Here is a 17,020-nt window from a genome sequence, read left to right on the forward strand (position 1 = left end):
TCTCCCAGTTTTCTTCACTTCCCACCTCCAAATTTCTTCTCATCTAAACTAAGGCAGGAACTCGGGGATGTGTCCAAGTGCCACCGAGGGTGGTGGGACGTCCTGTGTGACCTGGGGATCCTGGCTGTCCCCAGTGGGGAGGTGGGGCTGATGTCCCCCTCCCAGGAGCCTGTGGTGACAGTGGCACCCTCCACACCTCCAGGTGACCCCCAGGGCCCTGTGCTGAGGGGGACACAGGGTCCCCAGGTCGGTGGGGTGGGGAGTGGCACGTCCCTGGAGATGTCCTGGGGCTGTGACACAGCCCTGCAGCTGATGGCCCTGGATGTAGCATCTGTACTGATGTGTCCCCAGAGCTGGTGGCTGTGACACGGCCATGCTGCAGTGTCCACAAACACTGGTGTTGATAAGTGTCCCAAACCCTAATAAGCACAGTGGTGAGGTGTCCCCAAAGCTGGTGGCCATGGTGGTGACATATCCTTGGAGATGGTACCCACTGTGACATGTCCCTGAGGCTGGTGGCTATTCTATGGTGACCCCAGAACTGTGGCCACCATGAGGTGTCCCTGGAGGTGGTGACAGGCTCCTGGAGGGTCCCCAGGTGGCCACAGTGAGATCTCACCAGAGTTCAAGGCCATGGTGAGGTGTCCCAGGCCAGAGTCTGTCCCCAGAGCTGGTGTCCCCAGCAGTGGGTCACCCACACCCCCAGCAGGACCAGGAGCTCTGTGCCACCCCTGTCCCTGGGGAAACTCGGGGGACAATGCCCCTGCTGAGGCTGAGCCACAGCTTCACCCTCCCCTCCTGCAGCCCCACAGGGACCAGGCCCCGCTGTGTCCCCAGATGTCCCCACAGGGGAGTCCCCTCCCCCCATCTTTCCCCTCCCCCACAATCACAACCCCCCCAGTTTCATTCATTCCTGTTCTGGTCTTTTTTTTTGTTCTCTTTTATTCTCTTTTTTTGGAAAGGGGCTGGGCTGGGGGGGTTTCATTCCTTTTCCACACTGTGAGGCCGTGGCCCACCCAGCTTCTCCAGGAACCACAATGCAGGACTGGGGGGTGGCAACAACAGGGACAGGGGCAACTTTTTGTCCATTTTCTCCTCTTTTTTCTTTTTTTTTTTTTTGTTTTTTCCCTTTTTTAATAAGGTACCAACTAGCTCTAGGGAGGCCTGGCCTGGCTGGGCAGCGAGGAAAATAAAAAAGCCCCAAAATTTGGGGTAAGGGGAGAAAAAAGTGGGGGGCTAAGTGTATAAGAGGCATATTTACACAGTATTAACATGCTGACAAAAAAGGTTACAATATTGATATCGTACAACATTGAGGGGAGAAATAATGGGGGGGTAAAAAAGAAGGGGAAAAATAATAGGGGGGGTAAAAAATAACAGAGGGGTTAAAAATTAATAAAAGGTAAATAAAACACCCTGAAAAAAAAAAAACAAACAACAAAAAACCCCAAAGAAACGCTGAGTTAAGGCTTAAAAAGTGTATAAAAAAATAACACAGTTAATATCCAAAATGAACCAAAAAGTACAGAATATAGATGAGTCTGGGGGGAGTGCCCCCCGGCTCTATACAGGGGGTATGTACAGGCAGGCACAAGGCAAAGCAGGGGGACCCCCGGACCCCCCAAAACTGGGGCTGCGGAATGGGGGGGCCGGCACCGGGGGGACGCAGCTCTGCCCGCGGCTTCGCCCTCGAAAGGGACCCCAAAAGAACACAAAAAACCCCCAAAATGGTTAAAAATCAACCCCAAATGGAGGCGCTTGGGCCCAGAGTCTGTGGGGGGGGGTGGGGGACTTTCCCCTCCCCCCAGCTGCTTTTTGCTCCATCCACGGTTCGTTTTTGGGGTGAATTTCTGGTCTTTAGCAGCACCAAGTTCTTGGCCAATAAATATATATATATATATATATATTTGTATCCAAAAAATGGGGGGTGGGGCCTGGCAGGGGGGACACCCCCAACCCCACTGCTCCCCCCCCACCAAAGAAACCAAACCGCAGAGATTCAAAGTGCTCTGAAACCGTCTTTGGATGTCACCAAACCTGCGGGAGCCGGGCAGGAGCACGGCCCGGGCGCGGCCCGCGGCGCTGGGGGTCTCGTCCTCCTCCTCCTCCTCCTCCTCTTCCTCCTCCCTCTCCTCTTCCTCCTCCTCACGCTGGGCGGGTGCTGTCCCCTCCCCGCTTAGATGAGGGAGATCCGTACGGGAATGCCGGGTGACTCCGTCCGCTGCGGCGAGTGCTGGCTGACCAGGTGCTCCACCACCGTGTGTTTGGACATGTGCTTCATCAGATAAGTCTCCTGTGGGGGGCACAGGGGGGTGAGCGGGGGGCTGGGGGCTCTGGGCAGCTTTGGGGGCATCCCCCGTGCTCACCGAGGTGTAGGCACGGCCGCACATGCTGCAGCAATAGGCCTTGGCGTGCTTGATGGCGTGTGCAGACAGGTGGATCTGCAGCGAGGCCGAGTCCGTGTACGCCCGGTAGCAGTTGGGGCACTTGTAGGGCTTGTCCTTGTTGTGCTGGCGCTGGTGGGACTGAGGGGACACAGGGAGTCAGGGGGGGACCACGGTGACACCGTGCACCCTGCCCTGGGTCCCCCCACACACTGACCTGGAGGTTGGAGAGCTGGGTGAAGGCCTTCTCACAGCCGGGGTGTGGGCACTTGTAGGGTCTGTCGCCGGTGTGGATTCTGGGGACACACACGTTGTCATTGTCACCTCCCCTTCCACCACCAGTGCCAATCCCACACTGGAGTGGGGGGTTACAGTGGGCACAGTGACATCTGTGCCCCAGGAGGTGACAGGGGAGAAGTGGGGGAGACATGGGGTGGGGGTTTATGCCGCAGACATCTTTCATGAAAAATCCTTTCCTTAGGATTTTTCCTCCTGAGAAGCTGAGAGGCTTCAGGAACAAAATGTAAACAATGATTATCTACTGCTGTGGAATGCAACAGGTGCATCTGTGATTGGTCTCATAACGTTGTTTCTAATTAATGGCCAATCACAGCCCAGCTGGCTCAGACAGAGAGTCTGAGCCACAAACCTTTGTTATCATTCTTTCTTTTTCTATTCTTAGCTAGCCTTCTGATGAAATCCTTTCTTCTATTCTTTTAGTATAGTTTTAATATAATATATATCATAAAATAATAAATCAGCCTTCTGAAACATGGAGTCAGATCCTCATCTCTTCCCTCATCCTAAGATGAGGGAACAGTCACAGGGTTACAGTGGGCACAGTGATATCTGTGCCCCAGGAGGTGACAGGGGACAAGGGAGGGAAATATGGGCCTGAGAGATGGGGATTGGGAGAGGATGGAAGAGCTGGAAAGTGATGAGTGTGGAGGAGATGGACTGGCATGCATGGACAGATGACACACTGGGGGCAGCTGAAGGTGGTGGGTGTGAACAAAGTGGTGGGAAAAAGCACAGTGGAGAAGGCTGAGCATGGTGGGGGCCATAAAGGTGATGAAGATGATGAGCATGGTGGCAATGGTGAACATGGTTGGAAAGAAGGTAGGGAAGACAATGGAGGTACCAGAGACTATGAAGGTGGTGATGTTGAGCACAGTGGGGATAATGAAGGCTGCGGTGTCAGACTGGCATGGTGGGGATGATGAAGATAGTGGAGATGATGAGCATGGAGGGGCCCATGGAAGTGCTGACAATGATGAGTGTGGTGGGGATGATAAAGGCAAAGGGCACAGCCAGTGTGGAGGGGAATCGATGAGCACAGTGGGAGTGAAGAGTGTGGTGGAAACAATGAAGGTGCTGGAGATGATGGGGGATGATGATGAAGGAGATGATGGCAGCAGGACCAACAAGCAGAGCAAGGCCACAAGGGATGTCAGGAGAGATTGGTGGGTGTGGGGTGCCCCTCCCTGGCCAGCAGGACCAAGTGTCCCCAGCCCCGGGGCGGGGCCCTCACCGGGTGTGCTGCTGGAGGTGGGAGAGCTGGCGGAAGGACTTCTCACAGTAGGAGCAGTGGTAGGGTTTGACGCCCAGGTGGATGCGCAGGTGCTGGGCCAGGTAGGAGGCGTTGGCGAAGGACTTGGAGCAGTGGGGGCACTTGTGGGGCTTGGCCTCTGTGTGCGACTTGGAGTGGATCTGCATCTCCGACTTGGTGAAGAACGTCAAGGGGCAGACCTTACACCTGGAGGGTGTGGGGGAGAACCCCGCAGGGACCGGGCTGGGGTGGGGGGGCTCCCCGCCACGGCCCCCGGCCCCCACAGCAGGCAGGGGGTGCCTACCTGTACGTCTTCCCCTCTTTGGCCGTCTCCCCTGAGGCCAGGATGGGGTAGGGCACCACCAGCACCGGCGGTCCCGAGGGGTTTTCCGCCTTGATCTTCTTGCGGCCCCGCTCAGCCTTGGGCGCTCCCAGCAAGCCGTGGCCCTGGATTGTCTTGATGGAGTCGAGGAGGGGGGGGCTGGTGATTCCTGAGATTAGGGTGGGCGAGGAGGCGCTGAGGCGGCTCTGACTGGTGGAGGTGGGGGTCGAGGGGGTGGTGGTCCCTGTTCCCGGGCTGGATTCCGAGGTGCTGACGGCCGGTGCACGGGATGCCAGCCCCAACCCTGGTGGGCAAGGTGACAGAGCATTAGTTCTGAGGGGACCCACATCCCCCTCTGCACCCCAGAGTGCAGGACCAGTGTCACAGTACCTGTGACGGTGCTGGTGGCCGGCCGGGCATGCAGGGCCACGTCAGGCTGGGGCACGGCCTGGGGGTGCAGCCCTGGCACCTGCTGCAGCTTTGGCAGGGACATGATGGACTGGCTGCTCTCAGCAGGCGAGGGGGGCACCAGGAGGGGCTGCTGTGAGGCCACCGAGGTGGGAGGCAGGTGAGGGGGGCGGATCTTCTCCGCCATCAACTGCTCCTTGATTTTGTTGATCAGGACCAGGTTGTCCAGCTGAGGGGGGAGAAGGCAGAGAGGTGGATGAGGGCAGAGGAAGTAGGATCCTTGGGACTCCCAGCCTCCCCCTCAGTGTTCTCCACATCCATTCATCCTCCCTCCTCCCCAAATCCCGGTGCAGGGGTCCTACCTGGCTGGGCATGGTGGGAGGGGGCGGCCAGAAGTAGGGGTTGTTGAAGCGAGGCTCCGCCATCCTGGGGAGAGAGGGGGGCGGTTATGGGACATGGCTGGCTGCCACATCATCCCCCTGCCATTCCACTTGAACCCCCAAAACAAACCATCACCCCCCCAAGAAGCAAGACCCAGATTCTCAGCAAAGGCAGGGAGCTGGCAAGGGGGGCAGGACTGGGGAACCCCCTGAGCATCTTCCCCAGTGAAAACTCCTGTAGGATCAGGGGGACACCAAGCACCTGCCTGCTCAAAGACCACAAATCACTGGTGAGTGCACTAGGACACTATTTGGAAAAGGAGGAAGCTGAAATTTGGGGAAAACCCCCAAGTCTCCCAAGCTCTGGAAGTATTTGTCCCGTCCAGGAAGGGATTAGAGGTGGATGGGACACTGCCATGGGAGAGGGCAAGCACATTGAACCCAACAGCAATCCCAGCTGAATCCCCCTAAAAACACCTCCAAAGCCAAGAGAAGTGCCTGTGACACCCAGGAGCAGCTCAACAGGAACACCAGGAACCAGCAGGGCTGGGAGATTTATGGACATGCTTGAAGGTGTTGGGAAAATTCACCCTAAATCCATCTTTGGGTAATGGGAAACAGCTGGAAGGAGGCAGCAAGAGGATGATCCCAGCAGAGCAGCCCATAGCATCACCAAGCATCACCACCCCAGCAAATCCCATTACAGGGGCATGAGGGTAAGCATCTGTAGGATCCTGATGGGATGTATGGGAGGGGGTCCCCCAGGAGCTCTGGCTCCAAACTAAACCAGGCCATGGCAAGGAATCCAGGAGAAACAAGAGCAATGTCTCCAGCAAAGTGCGTCCCCAGAAGCTTTGGGGCTGGCAGGATTTGGGGATGATGAGCCTTCCTCCTCTTCCTCCTCACACTCGCTGCCCCAGGTTTCAAACACACTCTGAGCTCCCCATAGGTAGGGGGCAGCAGCCAGAGAAAGGGAATCCTGGTCCCACCAGAATGTAACATCCCAGCAGCTACCCCAGCCTGAAGAAGCTGTGGGATGGACCATGCTCATTTTGGGAGGAAACCAAAGCAGGGAGGAAGGAACCACCTGCCCCTTGTGCTACGGAGCAGCCTGGCACAGGACAAGGTGTGCTCCAGGGTATCAAGGAATGGGAGCAGTTTCTCATGGCAGACCTCAACACCACAGACTGTCCAGGACACCAACCAGGCATCAGCTTTGGGAACTCCCCAGTCTTGAACCACTCCAGGTCACCTCCCACTGCTCAAGCACCGAATTTTAGGGTTTGGAAGTGATAGCAGGTCCGGATCCCAGCGGCACAGGGGGAGCCACAGAACAGGAATTCGCTGGGGATGTTAAATGCACCTTCCCAAGCACGGACGCAGCCGCTGCCAGCTCCTTTGTGTAATTATATATGTACCCACAGGCCGCCCACAGCGTGCATTTACCCACTGGCTACGTGTGTGTGTGTGTATATATACACACATATATAAGATCTCTTGGGATGATGGGCACGGGATGAGGGATGCCAGTGCCAGCATGAGGGGCTGGACACCAGGGACAAAAGCAGAGCTGGCAGCAGGGAATCCCTTGTATAGAGGCAGGCAGGGAGCAGGAGCTCAGGCAGGAGGGCTCTGAGCCCCCTAAGCACGACCAAGCACCCCAGCAGCAATCCCCCACCCCAGAGCAGCCGTGGGAAAACAGGAAACTGGAGCTATGATTAGAAAAGGGTTTTTTGGAGCTGATCCCCCATCTCAGCAGGTGCCCCGTGACCTCTGTCCTTCCCATCCGTCCATCTGTCCATCCTTCTCCCTGTCCCGACAGCACGCCGGGCTCCAGCGGAGCCGGCAGCAGCACCCAGACAGATCAAAGCCACCAGCGTGGCCCCCCAACCATCACCAGGACACAGCACCAACCCTACATCAGACCCAGGATCCTTCCTGCAAAGCTGGAGAGGCACAAAGGGTATTTTGGGGAGAAAAGCACAAATATCACGTGTTTCCCCACCCCCACCTGAGGAGGGCTTACTAAAGAAATGAGAAATTATTTGCAAAACCACCACACTCAGAGCTGGATGAACAAGAGGGAAGAAATGGTCGGCGTTGCCAAAATAATTCTAAAAATCCCTGTTCCTGTCCCGATTTAATGTTACAAATTGTGCAGTGTTTCGTCGGGAGCGGCGTCCCCTTCTCTGGGGCTGGGAAACGGAGTGGGAGGGGGAAGAAGGCAGATGGAAAAAAAAGTATATATATATATATATATAAAAACTCCCTTTTTCTCTATTCTCAGCTAACTATGAAAAATGGAAGCTGACATGCAGCAAAGGTGGAAAAAAAAGAAAATCCATTAAAATGGAAATTATGAAGGGTAGGGAATGCTGCGGCACGTCTCCCCCCAGCTCTGCAGGGCACAGGGGGGTGGTAGGGCTCTCTGTGCCCCTCCAGTTTTTTGGCTGGGCAGGGGGTAACATCTCTTGGGTAACATCTCCAGTGGCGTGGGGTCCTGTGGTCCAAACCATGGTGGGAAGAGCCCCTGACATCCTCCACAGGCACCAGATTTGGCTGCTGAGGGGTTGTCGAAGGTTATCCCCAGAGACAAGGTGGGCGCCCAAAGCATGGTGGAGACCCAAGCAGCCCAGCCAGAAGAGAGGGATGTGGGAAGAGCAAGCAGGAAGATGCACAGAGCCCCAAAACCACGGGCTGAAACCCAAATTCCCCAGAACAGCACAGTACCCGGCATCACCGCTCAGCCAGGCCAAGGGGGGAAGCAGCAGCACCCTAAAAAGAGACCAAAATCCTCCTGGCCTCCACACCCAGGGGGAGGGAAGAGCGGGAGAAGCCGGCAAGCCAGGGCTGGGGGTGGCGAGGGGAGAGCGGGGGCGGTGGCAGCGAGGGGGCGGCAGTGCCGGGGCCGTCGGGGTCGGCGGTGGTTGGTACTCACAGGGTGGCCTCTGGAGCCAGGTGGGCGCAGCTGCCTGGGGAGACGTGTCGCTGAGGCTCCAGATTGATGGGAGGTAGATGATGGCACGGGTGGGCACGAGCTCACTAGAGCCTTCCAACTTCCTACCCAACTGCCGCTAAGTCAAGCTACAGTTCTCTAGGGAACGCCTCTACCTTGGCAGCCCTCTCTGTCTCGCCTTCGCTGAAATAAAAAGAAACAAGAGATTTCTTTTCACGCCACCGCCGAGAGAAAAGGGGCAGCTCCCAGGGACCGGTGAGCGACCACCAACCTGGTACAGCCTGAAAGTGGGGGGTCTGGGAGGAGAGGGGAGGCATTCAGGGTGATCAGAGCAGCACTTGGTAGCTAAACGTGTCCTCGACCGAGCAAGACAGTGAGTTTGGTGTCCCCAAGTATCCCAGCAAGAGCATCAGGGCAGAGGTCCCACCCCCCGTGGCAAGCGGCGAGTGCAGGAAAGCCGGCGGCGGCCAGAGACGGCGCACGGGGGAGAACCAAGCCGGGGCATGGATGTACCCTGAGCGCTCCCCACCAAACCCCAGCACGTCCTTCCCAACACAGCCCACACCAGGGATGGTCCCTGGGCCGGGGAACCCAGCTCTGCCTTCCACCATGCCTCAGTTTCCCCCCCAAAACACAAGGCCGTGGCCGCTGTCCCCTCTTAGGAACAAGTTTCCCTGGGGTTCACCTGGAGCAGGAGGAGTTTTGGAGGGAAAGCAAGTGCCCATCCACAAAACCTGCGTCCCAAAGCCACCAGGGTAGGAACCAGCATCTAGCACCATCCTCAGGGAACGCACATCCCTCCTGCCCAGACTGTCCTCATCCAGAAGGATTCACCCCAAGGCGAAGGGGGCAGAAGGCAGGCATGGCTGCGAAGCAGGAACGCCGGGCGAGCCCCCTGTGGCTCGGGGAGGGGGTGGCCTGCACGCCACAAGAATTCACCCAAGATGGAACCAATTAAACCCCTGGCTTCCGCCCCCCGAAGGGCCCTGGGCTGGGGCTTCTCCTTCTGCACTTCCAGCAAAACCAACCCAAAATGAGCCCCCAGCCTGGACCGAGGGTCCCCACGCAGGAAAAGGGGTGCACGGGGCAGGGTGAGGAACCAAGCACCACTGGCAAGCGGGAGGGGAGGCAAAGCCACGCTGGAGACCCCCACACGGCACCCAACTCGGGGGTGGAGGAGGGGGGACCAGGGTGGCAACACTCCCAAAAGATGGGGGCCAAGGCGGTGTGACCCCAAATCCACAGTTTGGGTCCAGTGACCCAGCAAAGGGGACACGGGGACAGCCCGCAGGGAGACCCAGAGCCCATGAGGTGACACACCAGACACAGGGCACACATGCCCCACAAAACACAGCACTCCCCAGCCTGAGGGGGTCCTGCTCCCCCAGACCTCAAACACACCCGCTCCCCCCCAAAAGAGACCAGCCAGGCACCCTGCTAGGCAAAGGCAGCACCGCAAATCAGCCTGGGGCAAATGCCCACCCCCCAGCAGCACAGGGGGGGTCACTCCTGGGTGACAGCACGCAGGGAAACCGAGGCACAGGCAGGGGATCACCCTGAGGAGGGAGTGAGAGCACCGAATCCAACATGCACTTGCCCTGACATCGCGCCCAACGACCAAAAATCCACATTTTTAAGGGAAAAAGCAGAAGGTGGGGGGGTTGAGGGCGAACGTTATTATTTTATGCATATAAAGGCACATTACTTAAAAGGGAAATATCAAGGGGTCACACATACCCTGGGAGAGGGGTCCCCTCCCTGCAGAGGGGCTAGGCAAGGAGTCCCTCACACCCCCAAAATACCCCAAAAAACACCATGGCCCCGCTTATATAGAAATATATATACACACATATAATACCTGGATTCTGGTGTGCATATATATATTATTTCCATAAGCACACACACATAATCACATGCATGCACACCGTTGCATTAGATGCTATTTTAAGCTGTAACTGTATAAAAGCAGGGTTTTTTTTGGTTGGGTTTTTTTTTTTTTGTTTTTTCCTCCCTGTGATCCCCTCGATCCAGCCATCATGCCCACCTCTGCGAGTACTGGCGTTGCTTCCCCTTATCCGCGTCCATCTCCAGCTCTAGCTGAGACCGGGTGCTGCACGTGGGGCGTTTTTCTACGGGGGGACAAGGAGGAGGACAACTTCACACACCCCGAACCCCCCGCCAGCCCCCGGCGCGCGAGATCCCACAGCGGAGGAACAAAAGCGAAGCGGCTCCGACCTACCCGACCCGTGGGAACGTGGGGTTTTGCCTGAAAATAGAGAGAAAACAACAAAAAAAAAAAAAAAAAAGGAAAATAAAAACAAAACAAAACAAAAATAAAAAAAATAGTGGGTTTTTTTTATAGCCCCGCTCACCCCCGAGCTGTTGGGAAAGCTGAGGGATGGGGAGCTGGCTGGAAAAACTGGGGGTGAAATCCATCCCCTTGCCCTGGACCCTCCGCCTCTCGGCAAATCGCACGCCGTGAGGGACTTAAAAAACCTTTTTTTACCTCTCTGCTAAAATATCACTTTATAATCTCAAAGGCCTCGGGCTCGAAGCCGCTTTCACCTGCTCCATCCTCCCCAGGTTAAAAAACCCGGCTGCTATCCGAAGGACCGCAGGCTTGGGGGGGGAAAAAATAACCCAACAAGGAGCATCCTCCAACCTTGAAGGGAGAAAAAGAAATCAAAATCATTGAATTCATCATTGCTGGGTTCAAATCCATCACTGTGGCCACGCCGGCTCTAAGCTCCCCCCCCAGGCCCCCCGACGTGGCCAGGAGATTATGGATGTATAAATAGTATATGGCTAAATATATGTTGGAGAGGGACAGACAGACCTCTGGGACACAGCCACAGAAATTTGGGTCCCTCGCTAAAGCTGCCGCATTCCTGCCAAAAACGCCATGAAAAAAATATCTCCCCCCTCCATTAGACCTTCCAGCCAGCGAGACCACTTTTCTAGACAAAACCAGTTAATGCAGAAAACAGCGAAGAAAAGGAGGAGAAGAGGAAGGAGAAAAGGAATTAAAATGGTGAAAATTATAATAATGGTGATTATGATGATGGTAATGATAATATTCAGCCCCTGCGCTGCTTCTGCCACCTCCTGTAAGCAAAAAAAGTCAGAAAAAAAAGCCAAGAATGCATTAAAAAAGCAAACCCCCCCCTCCAAAACATGCAACATCCACAAAAATAGGTACGTTCGGCTGCAATTAACTTTTCCATTAGACCATCCAGAGGGAAAGAAAAAGGGAAAATCCTGGTAAATGGGTATTTTCCTCGATGTCGTCCCCCCCGTTTTTCCCCCCTTTTTTTCTCTCTCTTTTCCTTCTTCTTCCTGCTTGGAGGGGGGGGGGGTTGGTGGAATAATGATGATAATAATGAAAAAAAGAGGTGGAAAAAGGCGAAGTTTGGTTAAGTGAAGTTGAAATCCTCAACCTGGGAGGGGATTTGCGGAGGGGGGGGGAGGTTTGCCAGACAAAAAGGCCGGGGGATGGGGGTGGAAGGGGGGTTTGGGGAAGGGGGGGTGGGCCGGCTGGGTGCTCCCCCCACCCCCCCCTCCATCCGCCGCCTCTCCCACATTCTCAGACGTTTTTATTAAAATTCGCAGACAAAAGGCAAACAAAAATGGCAGCCCCGGCTTATTTTTAAAACGCTAGGACGGGGACGCCATGTTCTGCAGGGCTGAGGGGAGGGGGAAGAGGGGGGTGAGGGGGGGAAAAAAGGAGGGAAATTTTTTTAAAATATTGATTTAGATGAAAAATGAATAAAAAGCAGCGCGGGGGGGGGGGGGGAAGGGGGGAGTGTGTGAAGGTCCCCCTTTTCCCGCTCGCCCCCGGGGTGAGGGGGGGTTTCGGGGGGTTTTGAGGTGTTTTGGAGAGGGAACGGGGGGTGGAAAGGGAGGGATGAGGGATATAAAAAAAAAAAAAGAGCGAGGGGGGAAGGTAAAAAAAAGACACTTCCTATACCGACAGCCATGGTGCCCCGCCGTCCCGCCGGCTCCGCCGCACGGAGGAAGATGGAGCCCCGCGCCGCCCCCCCGCCGCCGCCCCCGCCTCCGGCCCGCCCGGCCCCGCCGCCGCCACCGCCCGCCCAGGGACGGGCTGGGCTGAGCTGGGCTGGGGCACCCCGGCCCGAAGGGCTCCCCGGGGCCCGCAGCCCCCCGAAACCGCCGCAGCCCCGGGAGAGCTCCGCGAAGGTCCGCAGCCCCGGTTCCCTCAGCCCCGGGAGGGGTGCCCGGTGTCCGCAGCCCCGGTTCCCTCAGCCCCGGGAGGGGTGCCCGGTGTCCGCAGCCCCGCAAGCCCTCTTGGCTCCCCAAGCCCCCTCAGCTCCCCGCAGCCCCGGCAGGGCTCCCCAAAGCTCCGCAGCCCCCGATTCCCTCAGGCCCGGGGGGACGCCTCAGTGTCCACAGCCCCCCAAAGCTCCTCAGCGCTATCGGGGCTCCCCGGTTCCCTCAGCCTCCAACACCCCCCTCAGCCCCGGCAGAGCTCTCCGAACCTCCGCAGCCCTCCGAGCCCTCTCAGCCCTGTCGGGGCTCCCCGGTTCCCTCAGCCTCCAACACCTCCTCACCCGGTCATTCCCCTCGGCCCCGGCAGGGCTCCCCGAACCTCCGCAGCTCCCCGAGCCCTGTCAGGGCTCCCTGCTTCCCTCAGGCCCCCAAATCTCCTCAGCCCCCGGCTCCCCTCCGTTCTCACCCCGCCCCTGCGTCCTCAGCCTGCCCCGCTCCCTCAGCATCACCAGCCCGCCCAAATTTCTGCAATCCTCAAATCTCCTCAGCCCGCTCAGTTCACCTCGGTACCCCCAAAATCTCCACAGACACCCCTTTTCCCTCAGCCCCCAGTTCTCCTCAGCCCCCCCAAAGTTCTTCAATGCCCTGTATCTCCTCAGTTCTCCTCTGACCCTGCCAAATCTCAACTGCATGGTTCCCTCTGCCTCCAGGACTACTCAGTGTCCTCATCTCCCCAAATATCCTCGGAATCCCCCAAAATCTCCTCAAAGCCTCCAAATCTCCTCAGCCCCCCTGTTCCTCTTACACCCCCAAAGATCTTCAAATGCCCAGATCCCCCTAGACCCTCGGTTTCACTCAGACCCCCAAATCTCAGAGACCTCCCCAGATCTCCTCAGACCCCCAGTTCCACTCAGATCCCCCCAAATCTCCTCAGATCCTCCAGATCCTTTCAGTTCCTTCCATTCTCCTCAGCCTCCTCCAGCCCCCCCAAATCTCCTCACCCTCACAGTTCCCTCAGCACCTCCAGGACTCCTCAATGTCCCCACCTCCCCAAATCTCCTCAGACCACCCCAAACATCTCCTCAGGCCCCACAAATCTCCTCAGATCCTCCAAAATCTCCTCAGACCCCCCAAAATCTCCTCAAGCCCCCAGCTCTCCTCCTCTCCCCTAAAACTCTTCCACCTGGTTCCCCTCAGCCACTCCAAAAGCTCCTCACGCTCCCAATTCCTCTCAGCCCCCCCAAGCTGTCTCCCCTCCATTTTCCCTCAGCCCACGCAAAGCTCCTCAGAGCTCCTGATTCTCTTCAGCCCCCTTGGTTTTCCTCAGCCCCCCTCAGTTCTCCTCAATTCCCCTGAACTCCCTTCGCCCCCCAAATCTCCTCAGCCCCCCACAGGTCCCAGCCCTTCCTAGTTCCCCTAATACCCCACCCCTCCCAGTTCCTCTTGCCCCCCAAATTCCCCTCAATTTCCCTCTCTCTGCCTCTGCCACCCTCAGCCCATCTGTGAGGCTCCACAGCCCCATCAGGGACAGCCCCAGTCCTCCCTGTACCTCCTCATCCCCCTGAGGATCCCCCCCATTTCCCAGGGGGTCTCCAGCCCCTCTCAGGGTCTCCCCAATCTCAGGGTCCCCCCAGCTCCTCTGTGGGTCTCTTGCAGCTCCTCAAATCCACAGACATTGCACACAGAGGAAGGAAGAGAAAGTCCCATCCATTCCTATCCCTTCCTCTTCTCCTAGGTCCAGGGGATTTACCCTAAAGCTTCTGAGTTTTCACTTTTAAAATTACTTAAAAAAAAAAAAACAAAACAAACACAATATTAAGGCTCTTTTTCATGTTTTCCCAAAATGTTCTGTCACAGAGGAGTATGGAGAGGAGAAGGATGTCCTGAAAGGAAATGGTGCCTCCGAGAGAGGTGGGAAATGAGAAAGGATTTGGGATGGGATGGGATGGGATGGGATGGATGGGGATGGATGGGATGGGATGGGATGGGATGGGATGGGATGGGGTGGGATGGGGTGGGATGGGGGATGGGCACCCAAGAGGTCTCCACCACAGAGTGGGCATCGCTTTGCAGCTGCCTGGGGTGTCAGAAGCCCCTGGAACACGTTCTGGCCACAGTAATGCAGCTGGGACAGAGACACCATGCCCTGTGGGACCTCTGGGCCTGTCCCTGCCCACATTCCCCCTGCTCTGTCAGCCCTCCAGCTGGGATCCCCCATCACCCAGCACTTCCCCATCCTGGAAGGTCCCCAGATCCATTAATTATCCATGACTCAGCCGAGAACCCGAGCCAGCAGCTCCAAAACTCCCTTTTTATCTGATTTTCGGATATTGACACCCAGAAGTTGCCACCCAGCATTGGTGTCACCCAAAAATGGAACACTGGGAGAGCCTGGATCCCCCCAGAGCTTCCCTAATGTCCAAGTTCACCCTCGCTGGGTTAATTTCCATCAGGGCTTTCACTTCTGCTGTGGGATTTTTTTTTTTTCTCCCTGTGATTAAGAAACTGGTGGTTTTAAACCTCAGCACCAATTTAGGCATTTTCTGATTTTTTTTGTGCAGGGGGAGTGGAGTTATCCAATCCCAAATCTGCACTGGGAGGAGACAGTGTGGGTCACCCCTGAGCTTGTGGGATCCACCAAGGATTGGTGAACATCTCCTGGGATTTTCATTGTTGGGACTGGCTGGGATAAGTGACACTCCAGGCTTTTTTTCCGACCCTACTTTGGGTGGATTAATCTTGGGTGTGGGAAAGGGGCCCCTTTCCTGGGAAGGTGGTTGGTATGCAGGGAAGAAAAAAAAAAAAAAAGAACAACAAAACCCATGCCCAGCTCCATCCCAGGCTGGAAAATGAAGGAAATTAGTGCTTGTCTGCTGAAAAAATATGATTCCAAGGCTGGTTTTGCTCCCAGGATAGATCCGACCGCGATTAAAAGGAAAGGAAGGCGGGAGTGGAAGGAAATCATGCTGGAATCACCACCACAGGCTTTCTGCAAAGCCATGGGGCTGTTAGACCTGCACAGAGCTGTGTGCCCTTCCCATTCCACCAGCACCAAATCCATCCAGGACCTCCAGCTGAGTCAGCCGAGAAAAGGAGATTTTTATGGGTTTCAAATTGGGATTTTCAGGTGAGAAATGTGGTCCCTGAGTGGTGACACTGGGATGCCCTAGAACTTTTCCAGCGTTCCCAAAGCCTGTGTCCCCAGTTGTGGCATACACATGGAAAAGGAATTCTTTGGGAAACACCTTCATCCCACCCACCTACTTGTTTCCTTCCCCAAAAATCCCTTGTTTTACATAAAAACATGGTTGAAAGCACCTACCAGAGTGGGCTCCCCTGGGATGGATGGGCACAGCAGGCATTGGGGATGCCAGTATTCCCAGTGCCAGCTATCCAGATGAGGGGAAATGCTCATTCCAGGCTTCTTGGCATTAGCAACCCCAAAAAGTAGGTTTTTCTCCCTGGATTGGCAACGATGGAGAGTACAAAGGGCACAGTCTGATGCTGGTGTGAAGCAAACATGGAGGTTTTGGGCTGGAAAAAAAATCCCCTGAGGTGCCAGAATTTCCCATCTCCCTGCAAAAGGGGAGAGCCCTTGGGCTCTAATTAGGTAACGAGTTAATTAGGATTAATTAGTTACTGTTTGCAAAGCACTTCGGAGATGACAACTGGCGGTGTGGGGTTGGCTTCCTGCTTCCTCTATGGAGGAGTGCAGCATCCTCCTTAGGAAGGGGGTCCATAAACAAGGTTGGGATCAAACCCAGCGGGATGGTGCACTCCGGGAGCAGGCGGGATGCTCCCGGCATTCCAGCAAGGATGCGTTTCCGTGCCAGGATGGAAACACACACGCCAAGAGCCGAGCAGGCACGTCCCGGCGTGCCCATCCCGCCGGCGGCAAGGGGGAACATTCCAGCACCGCGGCTCCTCGGGGCCTCCCTCTCTTGCCACCAGCATTCCCGGCACACGCAGCACACGTGGGGAGGAGACAGGTTTTCCCTGCCCGCCGGCTTGGCCGGATCACCCAGACTCTTGCCACATTGTGGGATCCTCCAGCCTGCTGGAACCGCAGCAGGGAAGGGCCGTGTATCCCATAAAAAGATTGGGAATCAAGGCACGGTGGTGTCCCCCCCCCGGTTCACACAGGGTTTACCAGGAGGTAACAAAGCCAATTTACTAATTAACTGGGATTAATTTCCCTGTTTGCCCAAACCACCCTGTGGTTTCCCTTCATTGCCCAATGATCCGCCAGGGTGAGTGTTGGCAGTGCTGGCTGAGTGCCACGTGCTCCGGTGGGATGATGCTCTCCATTGCCCCAAATTCCTGGAAATTTCAGCCAAATGCTTAGGATACAATTAAATAACCTATTAACTACATGGGATTGGATCCCCTAGCCCTGAATCTGAATCTGGGGTGAAAAAAGGATTTTTCCTTCTTTCCATGGTTATTTGATATCATTCCAGCTGTTCCTCAGTCCCCAGAGGGTCCCAGAGGGGAGACATGACCTGAATTCCTAAAGCAGGAAAACAAGCAGGAAAAAAAACAAGACCATGTGGGTTTGTTATATTTTTTAGCTGTTTCCAAGCTTTTGGGGCCTAGCAGGAAGAGGAGCAGAGCGGATTCCCTGGAAGGGGATGGGGATAACCAGGAGATGGGGTTGTACCTGTGTTTGGAGGGAGGGAAAGGGGGGTACCAGCAGTGGGAGGGGGGTGATCCAGTGGTGAAAGCCAAGCAGTTTGTTCCTGTTGGCCGTTGGCCAGACAGGCACGCCTCTTCCCAAATATGCAGCTCAGCTTG

General features: G+C 56.1%; 1 protein-coding gene across 3 annotated transcripts; it reads right to left on the bottom strand.

Annotated features, from left to right (window-relative positions):
• Positions 1-921: 921 nt before the first annotated feature.
• Positions 922-15,603, bottom strand: ZNF362 (zinc finger protein 362). Of its 3 annotated transcripts, none has more exons than XM_030963680.1 (9): positions 15,549-15,603; positions 10,044-10,128; positions 5,026-5,089; positions 4,646-4,892; positions 4,238-4,559; positions 3,916-4,106; positions 2,602-2,680; positions 2,367-2,525; positions 922-2,293 (listed from the first exon to the last, which is right to left on the bottom strand). In XM_030963680.1, the coding sequence occupies exons 1-9, from the start codon at positions 15,586-15,588 to the stop codon at positions 2,281-2,283; spliced, it is 1,200 nt and encodes a 399-aa protein (XP_030819540.1). In that variant the 5' UTR covers positions 15,589-15,603; the 3' UTR covers positions 922-2,280. The 3 variants fall into 3 exon arrangements, with proteins under 3 accessions (XP_030819540.1, XP_030819539.1, XP_030819541.1); XM_030963679.1 differs by having other exon boundaries at positions 3,916-4,140; XM_030963681.1 differs by lacking the exon at positions 15,549-15,603 and adding an exon at positions 10,239-10,301 and having other exon boundaries at positions 3,916-4,140.
• Positions 15,604-17,020: the final 1,417 nt, after the last annotated feature.

This window comes from Camarhynchus parvulus, chromosome 21, assembly GCF_901933205.1.
Source record: "Camarhynchus parvulus chromosome 21, STF_HiC, whole genome shotgun sequence".
NCBI classification, from domain to species: domain Eukaryota; kingdom Metazoa; phylum Chordata; class Aves; order Passeriformes; family Thraupidae; genus Camarhynchus; species Camarhynchus parvulus.